Here is a 20836-nt window from a genome sequence, read left to right on the forward strand (position 1 = left end):
TATTACTTAAAGCAAGGATGATCAGTATCAGTGAGCCTCCTCATGAAGTTATAACTTTAAAAGTGGGGTGTGGTTGTTTTGTCGAAGCGCTAACAATTTTATTAAGTTTTTCATCGCTATAATCAAACTATCTGGTTCAAAATTTAACACTATAAGGCATGGAGAAATTTTGGATTCAGAATTTTTCTTTTGTCCTCTGCTGGCACAGAATATTATTTTTTTCATCAAATTGGGGATCAGAATATTTGAATGTACCATTATCGAAGCCCCTCGTGGAAGTATCAAAGTAAAAAAAGGTGACTATCTACAGAGACATATAAATATATGTCTCTGCTATCTATATATATTGGATTGCCCAAAAGATCACCATTTATCGCTGAAATAAACTTTTGAAAAGAATTTTCAATTTTCAAAATGCCGAAACCTACAAATAGATAGATTAATGAATTAATGTAGTACAGCGGCAACTATTACATAAGTATGAATGCTGAAAATAATCTGTATGGTATACGTTTATATATGATATGAATGGAATTTCATCTTTTACAAAATCAGAGCTATAAGTTGGATATAAACGTTTACTTTATTTTGACCTTTTTATTTTTATTTGACTTTATTTGCCTTTTTAATTAATTTGATTCGAGCGTCACTGATAAGTCTTTTGTAGACGAAACGTGCGTCTGGCGCAAAAACCGACAACATTTATATCCTGGTATCCATGTATGATTAGTTTATGTAGATACCTTGTAACAGTATCTTGGCTCCAATCTACTAATATTTGATCTTAGTACTCTTAATTTCAGCGTAAATAAGATATATATATATATATCAAAAACCTCCCACATTGTTGACTAGTACAACGTTAATTGGGACAACCTTAATTGGGACACCATGCATTCAGTATTCCTACCGTACCAAAAAAATATTAACTTAAATCATTGATACAAGGCAATATAATTATGATCGTCATACAACCGAAAAAAAATGAAAACATAACTTTAAAAGTTACGACCGAAGCGCTTTTCTGGATCGACCTTCTTAGGGAACGCTCAAAGCTGAATATGTAGGGCCAACAACTCACAAAGAACAGATTTAAACGTTTAAAAATGATCGTTGATAATGTACATGGAATGATATATTCTTTAGCCAACATGATTGCAGAAAGTAAGAAGTCGCAGAGCAAAACAGAAAAATTTGAAATCAAAAGAGATAATACACCGTGTTTTTATTGCTTAGAGTTGAGTAGAAAATATATATACATGCTCAACCTAACCACACTATTTGACCTACTGCGAGTTGTTCAGTGTTTACTGTAAACTTCTGTTTCTCCTAAAATATGGGTGTTTTGAAATGAATTCTCTTCTTTTGAGAAATATTTATTTTATCATCCAATTTTGCACCGCTTACAACTGTCTGTTTGTGGTTTTATTTCGTACATTAACTTTTAAGTATCAATATGTTTTCAATTCATATTGTTTCGTTTCGTTTCACTTTTTACAGGTACCCCTCTTTTTGCCCCTTTTCTATTTTTAATATTTTAATCAAAAATTTAAAAATCAAACTTTCAAAAAGTGAAATAATCAAAATTGCACGTAAGGTTAAGTATTTTAAAATTTGATCAAATTCCTAAACTATCAAATTTAAAAACGATATTTAGAATTTTAATATTTTAATAATTTTGTTAAAATTTCAAAATTTCAAAACTTTTATACAATTTGAAATTTTGATATTTTAAAACTTTGATCAAAATTCCAAAAATCCAAAATTTCAAAACTTTTTAAAACTTGTGTTACACGGACCCAACATGTGTGTACGTTGTTATTGTTAAAATAAATAATATAAAAAGTTCTTTGAGCCTTATTTTTGATAGAAATTTATTTATAATGAATGGCAATAATTGACTCTTCACATTTTACACGGATTATTCAATCAATGTGAAGAGTCAAAAATTAGTTTTATGGTTCAATAAATTCAAAATATATATATATAAATTTGTTTATTAAAGTGTCACATATTGATTGCCATAAAACATATACAACAATTATAATATTTACACATAAAACAACAGGGGCGGATGCAGGAATTTTCGAAAGGGGGGGGGGGTGCTAACCCAGGGCACCCAGGGCAAAGGGGGGGTGCAAAACATATGTCCCGATACAAATGCATTGATCGGCAAAAATAAAGGGGGGGTGCGCACCCCCGGAACCCCCCCCCCCCCCCTGGATCCGCCACTGAACAATCAATATCCAGCCATAAATACTGACTTATGAGACACTAACATTATAAAACTTTATACAATTACTGATCAATAGTTAAAACAACTAAACATTACTCATTAAAATTGTTTCTTATACTTATAAAATTTTCCTATATCGTAGTTCTTATACTTGTAAAATTTTCCTATGTCTCGGTTATTGTATAGAAAGGTATATACTATGAAAATTAGAGCGAGGGGCTTTGCCCCAAGCTCTTATTTTCATAGTATATACCTTTCTATACAATATCCAATTTAGCACATATTTACAACTTGAGTAATCCTGTAATTAGTCTATTGATATGTTTTGGCTGACTGGATGTAGCTCATTTACGTAGTTTTGTAAATCTACTCACTATAATATCATTGTAAAAATGGGATTTCAAAGGCCCTTGACTTTAGAATGTAAAGAAGGTAGCTGCTGGTGTAAGTATGTTTATTGATATGAACGAAGCGTTGTTTTACTATACATGTACTTATTTACATGGTAAGATGACAAAATGAATTGACCAAGAGCAGACAATTCTTAAATTGCAGTGAAAGCTTTACATTCTTGAAAACATTTTTTTAATTTCACATAAAACCTAAAACTATCTTAATACAAACAGTTGGATCCCCCTCCCACATCTTTGGTTGAAACACCTTTTAAAAATGGCTGGATCTGCCCTCGGTATGTACCCATAGGTAGTCTAGTGGATAGTTTATATGCATGAAATATTTGTCACTGGACATTAGGCAACCAATTATCGACCAATTTATGACTAAATATATCAAATTGCTTTATTAATAATTTCCCTTCAAAAGATTCATGGTTGACTCTTTTTGTGTACAAAGTAATTGCATGGAAGATAAAGGATTACAAATTTTAGATTGAGTTGTACTTTAATCAAGGTATAAAGCACCATTATTATTACTCTTTATTTAAATGAAAGAAACTTTTTTAATTGTCAAAACAAAATTTAGATCAAAAGATTGATTAGTAGGATGTTAAAAATCTTTTTGAAAACTAATTACAAACTATCTAGTTAAATTTGGAACACATCATTTATTTCAAAATAGCCAGTAGCAATTTTTGTTCTAATATCTTGATTACAATACAATGAAATCTTACCCTTGTGGTCATTCATGCGTAGTTACTTAGTACACGGAAAAAGTATGTACTATGAAAATTAGAAGGCAAATTCAAGCAATTTGATTGGACGAGAAGTTGTAAGTATGTGCAAAATCAACAGGGCCGTAACTAGCCTCTTCAAATATTGAGGCAAAATATATCGCCGAGCGGAGAAACGCAATTAATTTTTAGCTTTTTTCGACAATTTTCTGGTATGAAAGCAAAAACATAGATTCATTGTAATTTAAGCTTTAAGGTTTTATGGACAACATTAAAAGACCGATATGTAGGACAAAGCAAAATTCTTAATTCTCATAATCATTAATACCGGATGTGTCTGTCTGTTTTAGTCTTGTATTGCGCTTAGACTTAGGTGATATTATTATGACTAGATTGAAATATAGTGACAGTGCAGTATTATGCTTTAAATACTAGTAATGCTTAAGTCGACACTAGGGACCATCTTGACCCTGTTTTACGGTATTAATGATTCTTTTATTGTTGAAGACCCTCCAGCAACTTTGACCAAATGATTGATCATTAGAATTTTTTTTTCATACATTGACTTTGTGTGCGATTAGGTTTCGTGCACATTTACTACATATTCCTTTATTTTCTGTAAAAAGGTTTGAACATGACTTAATGCAAGTTTAACCCATCAATAGAAATGGTCATATGGCAATACATTATTGTTTTTTTCAAATTATTTGATGACCTTACTTTAATTTAAACCATGTCAGCTATCTAGTTTTATCAACCAAAAGAAGCCAGTTGTGAATTCTTTGATATCAAATTCAATTCTCCATGCAGAAACGACCAATTTTTTCTGTGTCTTGTATATTCTTAAAATATTCCTCTCACAATATCTGGACATCAGTGGGCATGCAACATTGCAAAACCACACGTTTACAAATGAAAATCAACACTCAGACTATTGTCATAAAGTAGGACAATAAATGAGCAAAAGACAAACACGGGACGGTTGTATAGGTTCATTCCTCTATTCCCACTTTTTATGAATCTTGTAAAAAAAGGTAAAATTTCATGTGGGAATAGGAGGAAAAATTGTGCAAACAAAGGATTATACTGTACAAACATTTTTTAATCAACTGTTAATTGACCAGTGTTTTCTTTTATTAGAACAGGTAATATTAATGCATCTGTATGAATTCTGTTGGTTTTTTAAACAAAACAAATATGAAAAAATTAAAACAAATATAAGTAAATTATTTTCATTACTTTTATAACACAAATTCAACTGTAGATTCAAGCAAGCATAATATAACATAAATTATATAACAGTACTAAATCAAACCACACATTGTAGCACAAACATAAGTTTGTAAATTGACAGTTTGCTGTATTTAACCATGTAACTAGCATTATTATGTTTAGTGTGAATGTATTGAGTATAAACATGTGTATACGTGTATATATGATGTCCTCTTGTACACCTATGTGTCTGAGGTTTATTAATAAAGTCTTGTCTATTGTCAAAATTTAAGTCAGCACTAATCAGATATATCTTGATATGAGTTCATAAGTCAGTTTTGGCAGAATATTTGTAGCCAACACGTCGTACAAAGTTCGCAGTAGTGCATTCACCGTTTAGAAGTTTTGTATTTTGTTCAAGAAGGAAGTCCATCTTCTCAGAGTCCTTTTCATATTTCCAAAAATTAAAAAATTTAAAATAAATCTAACTCCATTCTATTTATCATATTTTTTTCTTTATTTTTAAGTATTTCTTTGATGAAAAAGAAATATATTACAAATAAACAAGGTATTATACCTAAACAGTGTACCAAATATGTTATGCTTTAAACAAAAATACAGGTAAATCTTAGGTGAAATTCTAATTAACTTTGATTGTTATAAAAACAAATTATTTATCAAAACATCTATTGTTATTTGCAAGTGGGAATAGAAGGAATAGTATTTTTAAAAAGTGGGAATAGAAGGAAGACACCCACGGGACACAGAAGTTCAAACAACCATCAACACTGAAAACTAAAAGTAAAAAAGAAACATGGATCACGAAAAACATGCATGGGCGACACCAGAGTGTGAAGAGAACTTGCTTCTTGTTAGACACTTTTCGTGAAAACAATTTGATATTAAGACAATCTTTTGTTTCATTTTTTTTTTTTTGAACTAACATGAGGCATTTGCCTCATTTGCCTCAATGTAGTTACGGCCCTGATCAAAGTTTTTAAAAACAAATTAAAAATCTGAATATATAATAATTTCTTGACTATGATTAAAATTGACGTAAACAATGTAATATAAAGCTTAAAAATTATTGCCTGTATTAAAATTTTCTACTGGTAAAAATATTTACGTTAAAGAACAGTTTATAATAATAGCCATTCATTAAATATATACTGAACTTTATCAAAGTATGAACAAATTCTATCATTTCTAATTCAGAGTCCCATACCGCCTGAACATTCATAAATTGGCGCTAAATTCACCCTGTGTAATGAGTAACAGGACTGATCTACCTGTCTTTTATTTTGCAAAAATGGATGGAAACCAGTCGGGACATTTTATTTCCGGTTAAAGTTGTTTACATTGCCAACATTTTTCGCTTGATTTGACGTATGGATATTTCGTAAATACCGATATCCTGGACGGAAAATGGCTTGTTGTGGGCCAGAAGCGATTCGAATTAAAAGTAAGTCGTACATTTTGTAAATAAACTATTTTGATCACCAATTTTGGGTTGGGATTGAACACCTATAATAGAGGTATCCAGATCTTAATCAATATTATAGGTATAGTACGTTAAATTAGCAGTATCATTTATTATATCATATTTGAATTTTCCACATGGATGATTACCGATACGAGCGAAAGATGAAATATTTTAAGTCGTTTTAAAAATAGACACCAAACCCCTTCTTTTCACGTACATCAATTATTTCAAGTTATAAGCATGAAAACATATCTCGTATATGAAAACTTTGGGTACCACTATTGCAAATTGTTAATAACTGGCAGTTAATCCACTTATTTGTCAGAAATGAGAATTAAATAATAAAAGATAATTTTCATGAAATAAGTTTAGTCAACAGTTACATAATTTCGAATGAGCTTATATAATATAGGACGTTTTCCCTCAGCGTTTTCCTTCGTGTTATCAAAGACATACATGTATATATACTACCATACACTTGTTTATTTGATGTATCTGTTCTTATATTCGATTTGCAAACCAGTCAAATTGATCTATTATTTTTACTTTTAAAGCAGTGCTCACTTTTACTTGTATATATCACTTTTACATGTAATAGAGGATTCATATGAAATCCTTTGAATTTTATGAACGGTTTTATATAATTATAATCATGATGATTGTACCAACATTTAAAGTAAACTATTGTTTAACCTGTCCCATACCCCTTACAGCTACTGATAAAATATAGTAAACTAATATTTGACACACTTGATTGGTTTTTGTTGAGGTTCTCGGCAATCATCTACGTAACTTTGTCCAGTAACTATAACATGTTACCTAATAATACGAAATTAAAACACACACAATTTTCACACAATTTTAAAAGTCATTTTCAGTGAAGTAAAATGTACTGTCTTTGTGAGATTCAGAATATGTACATGTAAGATAAGAACTGGTACATTTAGCTTAAAATGAAATCTCTTGCCTAAGACAATATGATTTTTTTTTTATTGAAATCAAAAGTCACTGACACTGATTATTATTTCTATTAACTTCTATTGGTCTTCATCTAGTTTCCAGGTTCTGAGCCAAAGTTGTAATTTATTTCCTGAATACTGCGAAATTGGGAAGTGAGAGGTTTAGCTAGCTATCCTTAAAAACCAGGTTCAATCCACAATTTCTACATAAGAAAATGCCTGTACCAAGTCAGTGATATGACAGTTGTTATCAAATCGTTTGATGTGTTTGAGCTTTTGATTTTGCCATTAGATTGGGGATTATCCGTTTTTAATTTTCCTCGGAGTTGTGATTTTTACTTTTTATACCATAACCAAACTAATTTCTGTGTTATTTTAGTCTATTGTGGAGAGTTCTCTAATAAACCATACAATTAACATCTTCCTTTTATATTTGCTAGTTATCAAATAAAAATTCAAGTCAGTATAAAGTTTAATACATGTACTAATTATTTGATAAACGATCCAACAAGAATATAAACGATTTTTTCAGTATTGAATCCTCAATCCTGCTTTAATGGTTATAGTTCCTTTCCAAAAAAGTGAATGCATTATATTTCATGAAGAACTTCTTCGTGAAAAATAATTCATGCACAATTTTAAAAGGAACTATAACCATTAAAACAGGAATCAATACTGTAAGATCGCTTTTCATGTTTTGTATATTTCTTAGAAGTATACAAAACATGATAATAAAGAAATACGTGTTACCATGGATTAAGCAATTATTGTCCATTGTTGAGAGATCTCGAAATAATCTGCTAAAAACTGTCTCTGATTCGTAGATACGAAGTCCATTTTCGGATATAAGTATAGAAACAGACACTATAAACCAAAAGATAATTATGTGGGAAAATATGAGCCATATATGACAATTAAAGGATATAATGATTTAAGTCCGAAAGATGATAGTCCCAATAATTTACATGCATTCCGTCCGGCCATAACACCAAGACACAGGTTTTTATCAACTTTTTCTTTAACTCAGTCACTAATTCTGCTTTTTCATAAATTGACATATGAATTATCAGAAATAGATAAATCTCCTTAGGTATTAGATAAAAACAGGGAGATGCTTAAACATGTTAAAAGCCAGTTATTTTTCATTCTGCAGATTTAGTCCATTTTTTCTCTTGCCTATCCAAGTAAACTTTTACGATCATATTTTGCTCCACAGGTGGGTTACTGTTTTTTTTTTACATCAGTAACTGTTAAACCTTCATGGAATTAAATGATATTTGCATGGACAGCAGCTTTTCTATAACCGAAAGGCAGTATTTAAACCGAAATCTTGAAAATATGTTTTTCTTCCTAATTTTCCCGTATTTTACTAATAAAGGGTTTTTGCGGTTAATATTATGATACAGTTTAAGGCTAAAGTTTTTCAGTTATCAAACTTTTATGGACTTTTACATGAATTGATCAGATACGTTTTTATGATCAAAAGACAGAATCCAGTACTTTCGGTCATAAAACTATTCTTCTATAAAAGGATCTGAAGAAAATTTCTGTATTTTACTGCTTGCTTCTTATCGTCAACATACCACTTTACACTGAAAGGAGCAATCACATGCAGGCGAGACATATAATTACGCGGAACCCTTTTTGAGTAACTATTGTTGGTTCCATTGTTGTGTTGATTCGCCACTTTTCCAGGTTAGGGATGGGTTGAGCGCTCAAAAGGACGTTGTTATCAGTTTAAGATATGCTATTAATTTTCTCTTGATTTTTCCCCTTCACATTTTCGTATATACTGGGATCTTACAATGCGTGTTATATAACAGTATTACTAAGTGTTTTGCTCATTGTTAAAGTTTGTTCGATGACCTGTAGTTATTGTCATCGTTGTCCTATTGTTTTTGAAGTAAGTTGTAACATTTTAATCTTATCAAAATTCCTGACAGATAAAGCACATATGAAATAATTATGGACAACAGGTATGCTATTCAATTATCTTTCCCCTGGAAAACAGATGTAGACAATTATTTTTAAATAATTTCCTATTACCCACTCTTCTCAGAGCCTCCAGGGTTCTCACTTAAGCGAGTCCTCAATAAAAACTCTCCAGACTCACTATTTTTAAAATTGGCGAGTCCAGGGATGCATCAAGGTCGATAAATTTTGTATAAACGTAAAACACACGACTCGGACTTCTCTTGAACTGAATTTTAATGTGCGTATTGTTATGCGTTTACTTTTCTACATTGGCTAGAGGTATAGGGGGAGGGTTGAGATCTCACAAACATGTTTAACCCCGCCGCATTTTTGCGCCTGTCCCAAGTCAGGAGCCTCTGGCCTTTGTTAGTCTTGTATTATTTTAATTTTAGTTTCTTGTGTACAATTTGGAAATTAGTATGGCGTTCATTATCACTGAACTAGTATATATTTGTTTAGGGGCCAGTTGAAGGACGCCTCCGGGTGCGGGAATTTCTCGCTACATTGAAGACCTGTTGGTGACCTTCTGCTGTTGTTTTTTTCTATGGTCGGGTTGTTGTCTCTTTGGCACATTCCCCATTTCCATTCTCAATTTTACATATCATTTTATACATTTTTGTAGTTAAAGTTTTCTGAAGTTAGTGTCATTTCATTGCTCTTTAAGGTCATGGTGACTAAAATATTGGTGTCATGGCAGTAACCGTTGATTTCTTAATGCTAACATACATAATTGTTTCTTTAACAAAGTCAATTTACTCATTTAATATAACATTGAGGCCATTATACAAAAAGCAAATACATGTTAACAAATAACAAAAAGGTATATAGATATAGTGTAGCGTATATAAATATTGAATAATTAATTGATATTCGATATGAAAACAAATTACATGTATGTATATTTAACTTAAGGTATATTCATTCTTTTAAATTACAATTTAAATTGTTTGAACACATGATCTTTAAAAATCTAAATATACCAATTTGGCAAATTTTTCCAGATTATAAGGCAAGAAAAAGTTATCAAAGGTACCAGGATTATAATTTAGTACGCCAGACGCGCGTTTCGTCTACATAAGACTCATCAGTGACGCTCATATCAAAATATTCATAAAGCCAAACAAGTAAAAAGTTGAAGAGCATTGAGGATCCAAAATTCCAAAAAGTTGTGCCAAATACGGCCAAGGTAATCTATGCCTGGGATAAGAAAATCCTTAGTGTTTCGAAAAATTCAAAGTTTTGTAAACAGGAAATTTAGAAAAATTACAACATTATTGATATTCATGTCAACACCGGAGTGTTGACTACTGGGCTGGTGTAGATGTTCTTTTTAAAAACCAGAATTCGGTCTACTCTAAGTACACGAAGACGCCCTGATCGGTCGTTGACCTTAACGAATATTATATAAATGTAGATAGATATAAAGCAGATGATATACCATTCGTAAATTTAAAATTGAACAGCTTGACATTTTTATTTTATATTTTTATTTTATATTAAAGCTTGAAAATCAAAAGACACATTTAAAATTAATCGTGCATCATGTTTTTTTTTTTGTAACTGATGAATCCTCTCCATTGACTAACTCTTACATAGTTCGTTGTACGGCCCAATACTACGATGTACTTCAGTATAAGTAGTTTACTATATATAGGTAATATTTAGATACTGTAAAATAAGAATCAGACACATAATGGTAAAAAAATGTCTTAACTTTCTTAAAAAGTGTATTCTGCTTGAAACAATTTTTATATTGTCTAAAGAAATACAATTGTGAATATCAATTTAGGCCACTCTGTTTCAAAATATTGTCCTATGACTGAAGTATTTTTTGCATATTTTTTTTTTACTGAACTTAGTTGTTTCTGGTATTATTGATTGTTTGATTGATTATTGGTTGCTTAGCGTCCAGTGGCAAAGATTTCATGCATGTTCAGGACGATTGGTATTATTGAGAGGGGAACCAGTATCTACGATCAGGGGGAGGATACATTACGTAATTTGCGAAAAGAAAAGGTAAATTGGAACGAAAATTGGTTCGTAATAAGAATGTCGATTGCAGGGGTATATGTCCTAAAGACTTAGGTAGTCTTTGTCAATGAAGGTAAACCCAGAAAACAGTCTGGGACGCAACAAATTTATAAATTTGTATATGTTGCCCTTACCTAAATCGTTCCAACTAAAGATAATGATGGGACGACAAATTGAATATTTGACACCCTTTTAAGAATTTTTGTGGACTTATTATAGCATCTACATTGCATCCCTTTTCTCAATTTATGGTTGTTTTCATAACAAGTGGGTTATGGTTGACATGAATTATCATTGATATGGTTGTATTTATAAATTAACTGTTTACAAAACTTTTGAATTTTAGAAATATTAAGGCTTTTCTACTTCAGAAATATATTACCTTAACTGTATTTGGTACTACTTTTAGGAATTTTGGTCCTCAATGCTCTTCAAATTCGTACCTTTTAACTTTTTTTTAGATTCGAGCGTCACTGATGAGTATTTTGTAGACGACACACGCGTCTGGCGTAAATACAAAATTTAATCCTGGTATATATGATGAGTTTATTTCCGCAAAGTGTCCTTAGAATTGTCAACGAATTGTATGATATTGATATCAGGCTGTTAGAGAGTTATGTTATTAGATTCGTATTCCCATTGGAATAATATACCATTATATTTATCAGATATGTATTATTGATTGTAAGATTAAAACTATTTTGAAAAGAATGTTAACTACGTCATATACTTAATCTAGCTAACCCATACCAACAGCGTGAATTCAATGCATCGTTGGCGATATATTGTTAAGCCTTGTGTGAAAGTTTGAAAGACTACTACAAACTTGAAAAAGAGAGAGAAGATACTTTAGTGAAAATAATATATTTAGAAGCTGCTTACTTAACTTCATCCATTCCCAAACCCAGATGCATAATTTATTGTCGTTGATACTCAATGCTAAAAATTGCTGCATTTGGTTTTGAAAAGCCTTAAACTTTGTCCTTTAAGGCTACAGTGTGATACAATAAAATGCATGACTAGAGTAATTCTTCGAAACCACAACCGTGCAATAAGACTAAATAAGATAGATATATAGAGACCAACATGCACTCATCTACCAATATTATAGACAATGCCATGCAAAAGGTTAGGGGGAGGGTTGGGATCCCGCTAACATGTTTAACCTCGCCACATTATTTATTTATGTGACTGCAATTTAGTGGTTGTCGTTTGTTTATGTGTTACATATTTGTTTTTCGTTCATTTTTTTATATATATAAATACGTAACAAACAAAGGAAAACAAGAATCTCTGTCCATAGGACACCATGCGTCGCTCGAGGTATATTTCTGTGTTCGATGAACCTTACAATTGGGGTCAAATACCTAATTTTTAATATAATCTTAATAGGTCATATCATAATGAACTCGTATACTAAGTTTAAAGTTGTCTGTTGCAGTGACCACAACTGCACGGTAAACTACTTTAACCAAATAAATTTAATAATACTTTTAGATATTTGGATGATATTTTGGCTCTCAATAATGACGACTTCAGTATGTATATTAAAGAAATTTATCCTGTTGAACTTACTTTAAATAAAGCTAATACTAACAATGACCACTGCCCTTTCCTCGATCTTGATATCTATATCACTAACGGAAAGCTGAATACTAAAATTTATGATAAAAGAGATGATTTTTCATTTCCTATCGTTAATTATCCATTTTTAGATGGTGACGTTCCCTTGTCACCATCTTACGGTGTTTATATATCTCAACTTGTACGATTCGCTCGTGTATGTAACAATGTTTTAGAATTTAACGAGAGAAATTTATGTATTACTGAAAAATTATTACACCAGGGTTTTCGATATCACAAACTAGTCAAAACATTTACTAAATTTTATCATCGGTATAAGGACATCATTCGTAAATATAGCTCAACATGCAGACTTCTTATACGTTCAGGTATTTCACATCCAATTTTTTATGGAAATATTCTTTATAAAGCACAAAGGTGTCAGTATTCACCTCAAAAACTAACAAAACCTTTGAATAGACTTATTAAGAAGGGATATAGTTACGATACTGTTGTCAGGTCATTAAAGATTACATATTTTGGCGTTAATATTGATTCACTTATAGGGTCTTTGCATCGGAACTAAACACATTTATTCAAAAACTAGTTGTTGGCATGACACGGGTTATGTTCTTCTCATATATGTTATAATGGTATGATACTAAACCCCTAACGGGAAGGATTGTGCCTGATGTTCATATGATGAAATCATAATCTTTCAGTCAGTTTAATTGAAGTCTGGAGCTGGCATGTCAGTTAACTGCTAGTAGTCTTTTGTTATTTATGTATTATTGTCATTTTGTTTATTTTCTTTGGTTACATCTTCTGACATCAGACTCGGACTTCTCTTGAACTGAATTTTAATGTGCGTATTGTAATGCGTTTACTTTTCTACATTGGCTAGAGGTATAGGGGGAGGGTTGAGATCTCACAAACATGTTTAACCCCGCCGCATTTTTGCGCCTGTCCCAAGTCAGGAGCCTCTGGCCTTTGTTAGTCTTGTATTATTTTAATTTTAGTTTCTTGTGTACAATTTGGAAATTAGTATGGCGTTCATTATCACTGAACTAGTATATATTTGTTTAGGGGCCAGTTGAAGGACGCCTCCGGGTGCGGGAATTTCTCGCTACATTGAAGACCTGTTGGTGACCTTCTGCTGTTGTTTTTTTCTGTGGTCGGGTTGTTGTCTCTTTGGCACATTCCCCATTTCCATTCTCAATTTTATACTATAATCTATATGAGAACAGTGATATTGTTTTCCTTAAATTACCGGAGAATAAAGGTTTTTCCCCCCTGGAGAAGAATCCCAATTTGAAAAAAAATGGCTTAAAATTATGCCAAAAAAGGCTGCATTTTCCCCAAACAGAGCAGCCTCAGTAGTAATTGTGCATGAATGCAAACTGAAAAACACTCATTTATACATTTTACATGCCTAAAATGACAACAGGTGCAGATTTGAGGTCTATATGTCCATATATCATCAATGACAATAAGGGGTCTTATTTCAAAGCAGGGTTTGAATCTTGAATGTGATTTGTAAATTGAAGTTTCGGTTAAATTTATGGCTTAATAAAAATTTCCCGATTTGATAAAAAATGAAACATAAAAAAAACGAAGACTCAGTAATAAGTTAACTGTGAACTATAACTAAACAAGTTCACATTATTATGAATTTGTGTAATACGTTTGTAGTTATAATTAAAAAAAACGACCTTTACCAAATTAATTCTTTACTTCATACAACGACGGACGGACGCACATACACACATACAAGAAAGCATATTGCACCTTAATATCATAGAAGTTGATTTTGATGCATCGACAATGTAAACGTCTTCTAATATATGTTAGTGAAGGAATTATTCCCCTTTCAATTTAAAAAAATCATAAGCCAAAGTAATAATTTGATTGAATGTCGGTTGATTACAGTAGATTCATACATAACACGAACAAGAAAAACAAATGAGAAACTAAGATTGAAACATAAGATTTACTGTACACAATTTATTGCATCTGATGCGCATTTCAACCATTAATTTGCTTAGTCCCGCTCGAGGTCAAAATATCAAATAACCCGAAACCTTGTATCGATGCTGAAAAGGGGGGGGGGGGGCTTGATTCCATTTAAGAATCTAAACTATGTGCTGGTATGATAACACATTTAGAAATTGTAATAAATAAAATGTAAAAATAAAATCATATAACCACGATAGTAGTTTTTAGGATATTTTAAAATTTAGCTACCAAGCATGCTAAAAATTCATATTGAAAGTTGTTAAAAGATCTGACAGGGTAGACTTGTCGATAATTGTTCAGAACGTGGTACAAATAAAAAGTAGCACAACGAAATCCAAAGGTTTACTTGTATAAATCAATTGTTTTCACCCATTTTCAGTTATTTTTTATTGAACGCCCATTAGTTTTCAGCCATTATAGAGATTTGCGTAAACGAACATAACAAATGTCTAGCACGGATGACCTCTTGTTGCCGAAGCTGTTGTCGGAAAAGTTTAGAAGGTACATTTTAATGAAAAAGTAAGGTAAGATGCTTACTTAAACAATGACGTCATATGACGATGTTAAGAAAACGATTCCTTGTCTAAATACATGTACATTGAACTTTGCATATTTTTGTAGGGCCAACTGCACCTGTAGTAAAGACAGGCTATCTGAAGATTTATGAAAGTACGTATGAAAAATAGTCAATATTAATGACAATAGTTTGACAGAAATAAGGATAATAGTATTATAAAAGAAAATAGGATTTTTTGACAGGTTAAGGATATTAATTTCATAGCATAGCTGAGAGTAATGGATATAACAGCAAAAAGTGCAATGGGGCCACTCTTTTTGATGCGATAATCTTATTAAAACTCGGAATTATTTTTTTCAACGAAAACAATCTATGTTAGTTGCCACTTGTATGTGGGTTAAAGATATCTTATTTATGACGCATTACTTAGTAAATTGGGGAAAAAATTATAACAGTACGTATTTTTAGAATATCGCCTTCTAACATTATCATTAAATTTAGAGAAACTAAACATTCATTAATATTGAAGCTTCTTACAACTATAGATAAGATAATGTCTGGACGAAGTCAGGAATATGACAGTTGTTTTCCATACGGTTGATGTGTTTTAGCTTTTAATTTTGCTATTTGATCAGGGACTTTCCGTTTTGAATTTTTATTGGATTTCGGTATTTTTATCCTTTTTACATATATCTTTGTCTGTAGTTTATTCCTAACATGAAAGGTTATTATTCATATCCATATACATTTGTTCACAGAGGGATTCTTAAGCAAAGGCTGGAAATCTCGATATTTTGTACTGTATCAAGACAGCAGTCTAATATGGTTCTCCGACCACAGCAGCTACCAACACAGTGGTGGTGTCAAACTGAAGGTGATTTTTTATATATAAAAGTTTAATATCGTCATTTGATTGTGAAAAAAAATCATTAAAGTTATCTGTCTAATATTATTTTCGCCAGACGCGCGTTTTATCTACAAGAGACTTATCCTGGCACGACCCTCGAATAATAAAAAAACGTTACAGGGCAAATGAAAGAACGAAGGTGAGGTGAAACATACTGAGGTAGAACATACTTAAGATTGTATGAATGAACTTACATTTGGAAAGTATACCTTTAAGGTGCACAATACAAAGATTTTTCTACTTCCAATCTCCAACCTTTAAAATGCTGTAATTTTGTCTTAAGACTGCATATAAATTAATAAAGGAGGTATACATAGATAGATAAAAGATTAACCTTTTAAATGAATGCAATATTTTTGTTATGCAATCATTATGTAATCAATTATTATGCAATTAATGACAAAATCTTGGTCAGTTCACTTGAATGAATTAAGTTCTATCGTCTATATAACTGTACAGGAAATTTTAACGAAATCAATCAACACAGCAGGAGCTACAAAAGGGTGTCTTAAATTATCGCTGTCATATTCCATTCTCTCATAAATCTGTAATTAGTGTAGGCATCCTTACCACATACAAGTAGATAATATTTGATTACGTGTAAAATTTTATCTATACATTGTATAAAAAAAACTAAGACACTCTTTTGTAGATAATGGCTCTAGGTACAACATATAATATAATCAACCCTCCCGGGATATCCACGAAGGAGCTAATTCCAATTGAAAGTGGAAATTTCTTGTAAAATTTTGTGGACACAGTTAACATTATAATTGATTACATAATTGGTGTATAATACTAACATTGCATTAATTTGAAAATAAACTCATCATAGATACCAGGATTAAAATTTTATATTTACGCCAGACGCGCGTTCCGTCTAGAAAAGACTCATCAGTGACGCTCGAATCAAAAGATGTTTAAAAGGCCAAATAAAGTACGAAGTTGAACATGTTGAAGAGCATTGAGGACCAAAAATTCCTAAAAGTAGTGCCAAATACAGCTAAGGTAATCTATTCCTGAGGTAGAAATGCCTTAGTTGGAGTAATCTGTTATCTATCCATAAATACCACTTTTATAAATTTTCAATCATTATAAAGAAAGTTACAGCATTTTAAAACTGGGAAATTGGAGGTATAACATCTTTGTATTGTGCTACCTTAACTCTAATTATGAAGGAGAATCTTCTCCGTCTTATCATTAAGACCTTTCATATTTAAACGTTACGAGGAAAAAAAACACACACACAGACGTTTTACCATATAACCACATCACATTTAAAATTATGATACGACATACACATCTCTTAGGTGTGCTATGACGTTTTGCTTAATATAAAAAGTTTTTGATGTTACTTAATATTCTTTTAATGTATACGTTATTCATCTTCTACACGTTTACATTAGGCAATCAACAGGGTTGGCAAAAACGCGGGTTTTATGAGTATTGCCCAGCCCAGTGGGGAATACTGGGAAAACCCGGGTTTTACTGGCTTTTTCCGGGTAATACTGGGTAATATGAAATACTGGCCTAAATTTCTGAAGAGGATTCAGTGATTAAACACAAATGCAATACATTAAAGATATAATTATATGTAAACACAGTTTGATTTATAAATAAGTCTCATAATCGTTTAAGAAACTTATAATACAAATGTATATATACATTTGAGAATGTATTATTCTAGCAACTCTGAGACAAGTGTACATGAAGACACATTAGACAAATATAAATAGCAGAAAGCCTTTCTAAATAATTATCCTAAAAATCTAGTAAATCACCCATCTGTCTAGATTGGTCACACTCTTAACATTCATTTAAAGCCAAATAATTCATTTATTTCAAATATATATAACTAATGTTAAGAATTAAAAATTGTATGTCAGAAAAAATTCTTTTAAATAATATCTATGAATATCACTAATTAGTAAGTAATTATTCAGAATAGAACACAGATATGTTTATATAACAATAATCAGCCTTTTCATTTCTATAAGTATTAATGACATGACCCTGTAGGGTGTTTATTTAGCAATATGATTGTATGACAATTTGAATTAACCACACTGCAATAAAATGTATTTTTTTGCAAAGATTGAATTATTGAAACAATGCTGAAATTAATAAGCTATCCTAAAATGTGCAAATCATGTATTCTGCCTACATGTATAGAATTAGTAGAGAGGAGAATGAAATTGAATTTTCAATCTTCTAGCAATGACTCTCAATGGTTATCTGTATAAAATGTATATATTTAGCTATAACACTATGAAGTCTTTTGTGCTGAAATAAGCTTAATAAATCATATTGCCCAGTATTGCCCACTAATTCCCATTTCAGGGAGTATTGCCCAGCCCGGGGTTTCCCGGGCGAGTAATACTTTGCCAACCCTGGCAATCTACAATCAAAACAGAATCTTTGGGTTACAATCGAAAACACATATATTAAAAAAAAGGGCACCTAAACCCTTGCTTTCAATTTATCTTCCAGCATGCATAGACATATATATAATTATTCATTGATCCCTGAATGTTAATAAAATCTCCCTGTCTAGATTTAGCTAGCCAAAATATTGCTTTCCTGTTTAATTATTAATTTCTTTTCTTTCTTGTTTTCATTGTATGAAAACACGTTAACATTAATTCCTCTTTGATTGCTTTTAAACTAACATGGCAGTTGTTGATTTCAGATGGTAGCAAATTATATGGCAGTCGGACCAATGTGCCTTCATATAACAGGGAGACCTGATCTTCCTAAAGGCAGATTGGCAACACATATGATGGGTATACCCAATATTTTCAAGAAAGGAACAAAGAAACAAAATATTGTCATGAACTGGATATTGTTTGATGGCGGAGACGAGGAAATGAAGTGAGTTTAATTTCAGATTCGATATGTATGTCCTGAAAACCTTAGGACGGCCAGTTATTCCAGAAACATGTGTGCACTCAAATCTGTATCAAATATGCTCTGAATTGTTTATTATTATATATGCTCCTTTTTTGCCTTGAATAAACGCTTTGAAAAGCATCTGTAAAAAGTAATGGAAAGGAAATTTGTTTTTGTTTGTTCATATTAAAGATATCGCACAATATGTTTACACTAATATTTCTTTACATATATCAATATAATTTTGAAAATTCACTCTTAACCACTCAATCACATTGGCTGTATAAAGACATGTGTTTTAAGCGTGTATAGATGTGATATTATTATTTTATTATTTTATATATTTTATTTTATATATTACATTTTTACAGGACTTGGCTAGATGCTATACAACCAACAGTAAGTACAAGACAGTAACATTAACAGTACATATTATTTTCTGACCAGATCTGTAGTTCGACAATAGGTGTATATACAATGATGACCATAGCCGTAATACCGGTATTAAAAAATCAAAAAACATAAAACAAGAGCTGTTAAAAACAAAAAAGGACAAAAAGCAAACCAAACCCGGACAAGGAATCAGAGTTTTATATGAGGGAGTTACATTCCTTGATTTAATATGATTTCGAAAATTTAAATGAAACAATGTGCGTACTATTATTTTCATGTCAGTGCTCAGTACCATTAGACTGGCGTTACCCTCGGCGACTTGCGTCCCCCTGTGGTATCGACCCAGTGGTAGTAAACACATTAACGGTACCAAATTAGTGGCATTTCGACAATTAATATCTTTTCAGTGATACTTGAAGTTGAGGTTTAGTTAAATGAAAATTTCGAACTTATAAATGTAGCTTTCGTTTAAATACTTTTATCATCTTTGTAATGGACGTTAAGCAACCAACAATCAATCAATCATCTTTGTAATGTTTCTGTAACACAAGTGATTGCCCAATTGTATGATGAATATTCATTGAGACACATTTTAGAGAATACAATTTTGTTTTCCTTTCTGTATGACAAAATGCAAAACAGTTATTAAATGTTATCAATGAAAAATGTTTTTATCAACTAAACTTTTCCCTAGATTTTCATTGATTAAAGTGGTATATTTTGTTTTAGCTACCCCCACCTCCTCCCAGACCAGAACGACCGCCTCATTCTCACCATGCAAAGCAGAATGGTCATCCACAACAGAACGGTCAACCACAACAAAATGGACAACCACCGCCATATGGATTCAATCCTAATGTTGTGCATCGTAAGTGTGAAGAAAATACAAATCTTAAGACCACAAAAGAGTAATTTTTCAATGTCATAATGTTTGATAAGATTTTGCATAGAACTTGTTTATGTTGAACTTCAACATGTTCAAGTGAATAATAATAATAAAAAAATGATGAACTGTATAACTTGAACAAAAAGGGAAAAAGATAACAATTCAAAGAAAAACAATCAACATGATGACCAAGAAAATCGACAAAAACAGTATAAAAAAGATTGGACAATAACCAAACAGTTTTGAGAGTGCCGAAAATCAAAAAATCCTGCTCAACTGTTGACACTTGATTTTTGGTCATTGAAAGTAATAAATCGATGATATGTCATATTTGCTATATTCCCAAACAAGAAGAGAGTATGGCTATGGTAATAAGGTGTTACATATCAATCTCAATCTTAGGGAATTAAATTATGATGTTAGTAAAGCTAAGAGGCAGAATTAACTGTATCAGTAGGATATATGCTTTTAAACATTGTCATCAAACTCTGAGATTTAGAGAGAGATCATCCACTATATTCCGGTAATTGAAGTTAAAGGATAATGCAAGATGTTTCTTCTCCATTAGAAGTGTGAATATATGAATAAAGGAACAATTCAGTTCGAAGAGTAGCACAGTTGGTTCCCATAGGAATGCCGAT

General features: G+C 31.4%; 1 protein-coding gene across 3 annotated transcripts in view; it reads left to right on the forward strand.

Moving 5' to 3' along the window:
• The first annotated feature begins 2480 nt into the window (after window positions 1–2480).
• The window catches only part of LOC143068838 (uncharacterized), a 28446-nt gene continuing 10090 nt past the window's right edge, over window positions 2481–20836 (forward strand). Inside the window, exons 1-6 of one of the 3 annotated variants that reach the window (XM_076243174.1) lie at window positions 2481–2680; window positions 15225–15272; window positions 15879–15994; window positions 18717–18898; window positions 19288–19315; window positions 20039–20177. In XM_076243174.1, the coding sequence (XP_076099289.1) occupies window positions 2629–2680; window positions 15225–15272; window positions 15879–15994; window positions 18717–18898; window positions 19288–19315; window positions 20039–20177 (565 nt within the window). In that variant the 5' untranslated portion in view covers window positions 2481–2628. Of the gene's footprint in view, window positions 2681–5891; window positions 6040–15224; window positions 15273–15878; window positions 15995–18716; window positions 18899–19287; window positions 19316–20038; window positions 20178–20836 lie in introns of those variants that run through there. The other 2 variants (XM_076243176.1, XM_076243175.1) reach the window with 2 other exon arrangements.

Source organism: Mytilus galloprovincialis, chromosome 3 (genome assembly GCF_965363235.1).
Source record: "Mytilus galloprovincialis chromosome 3, xbMytGall1.hap1.1, whole genome shotgun sequence".
Taxonomy (NCBI): Eukaryota; Metazoa; Mollusca; class Bivalvia; order Mytilida; family Mytilidae; genus Mytilus; species Mytilus galloprovincialis.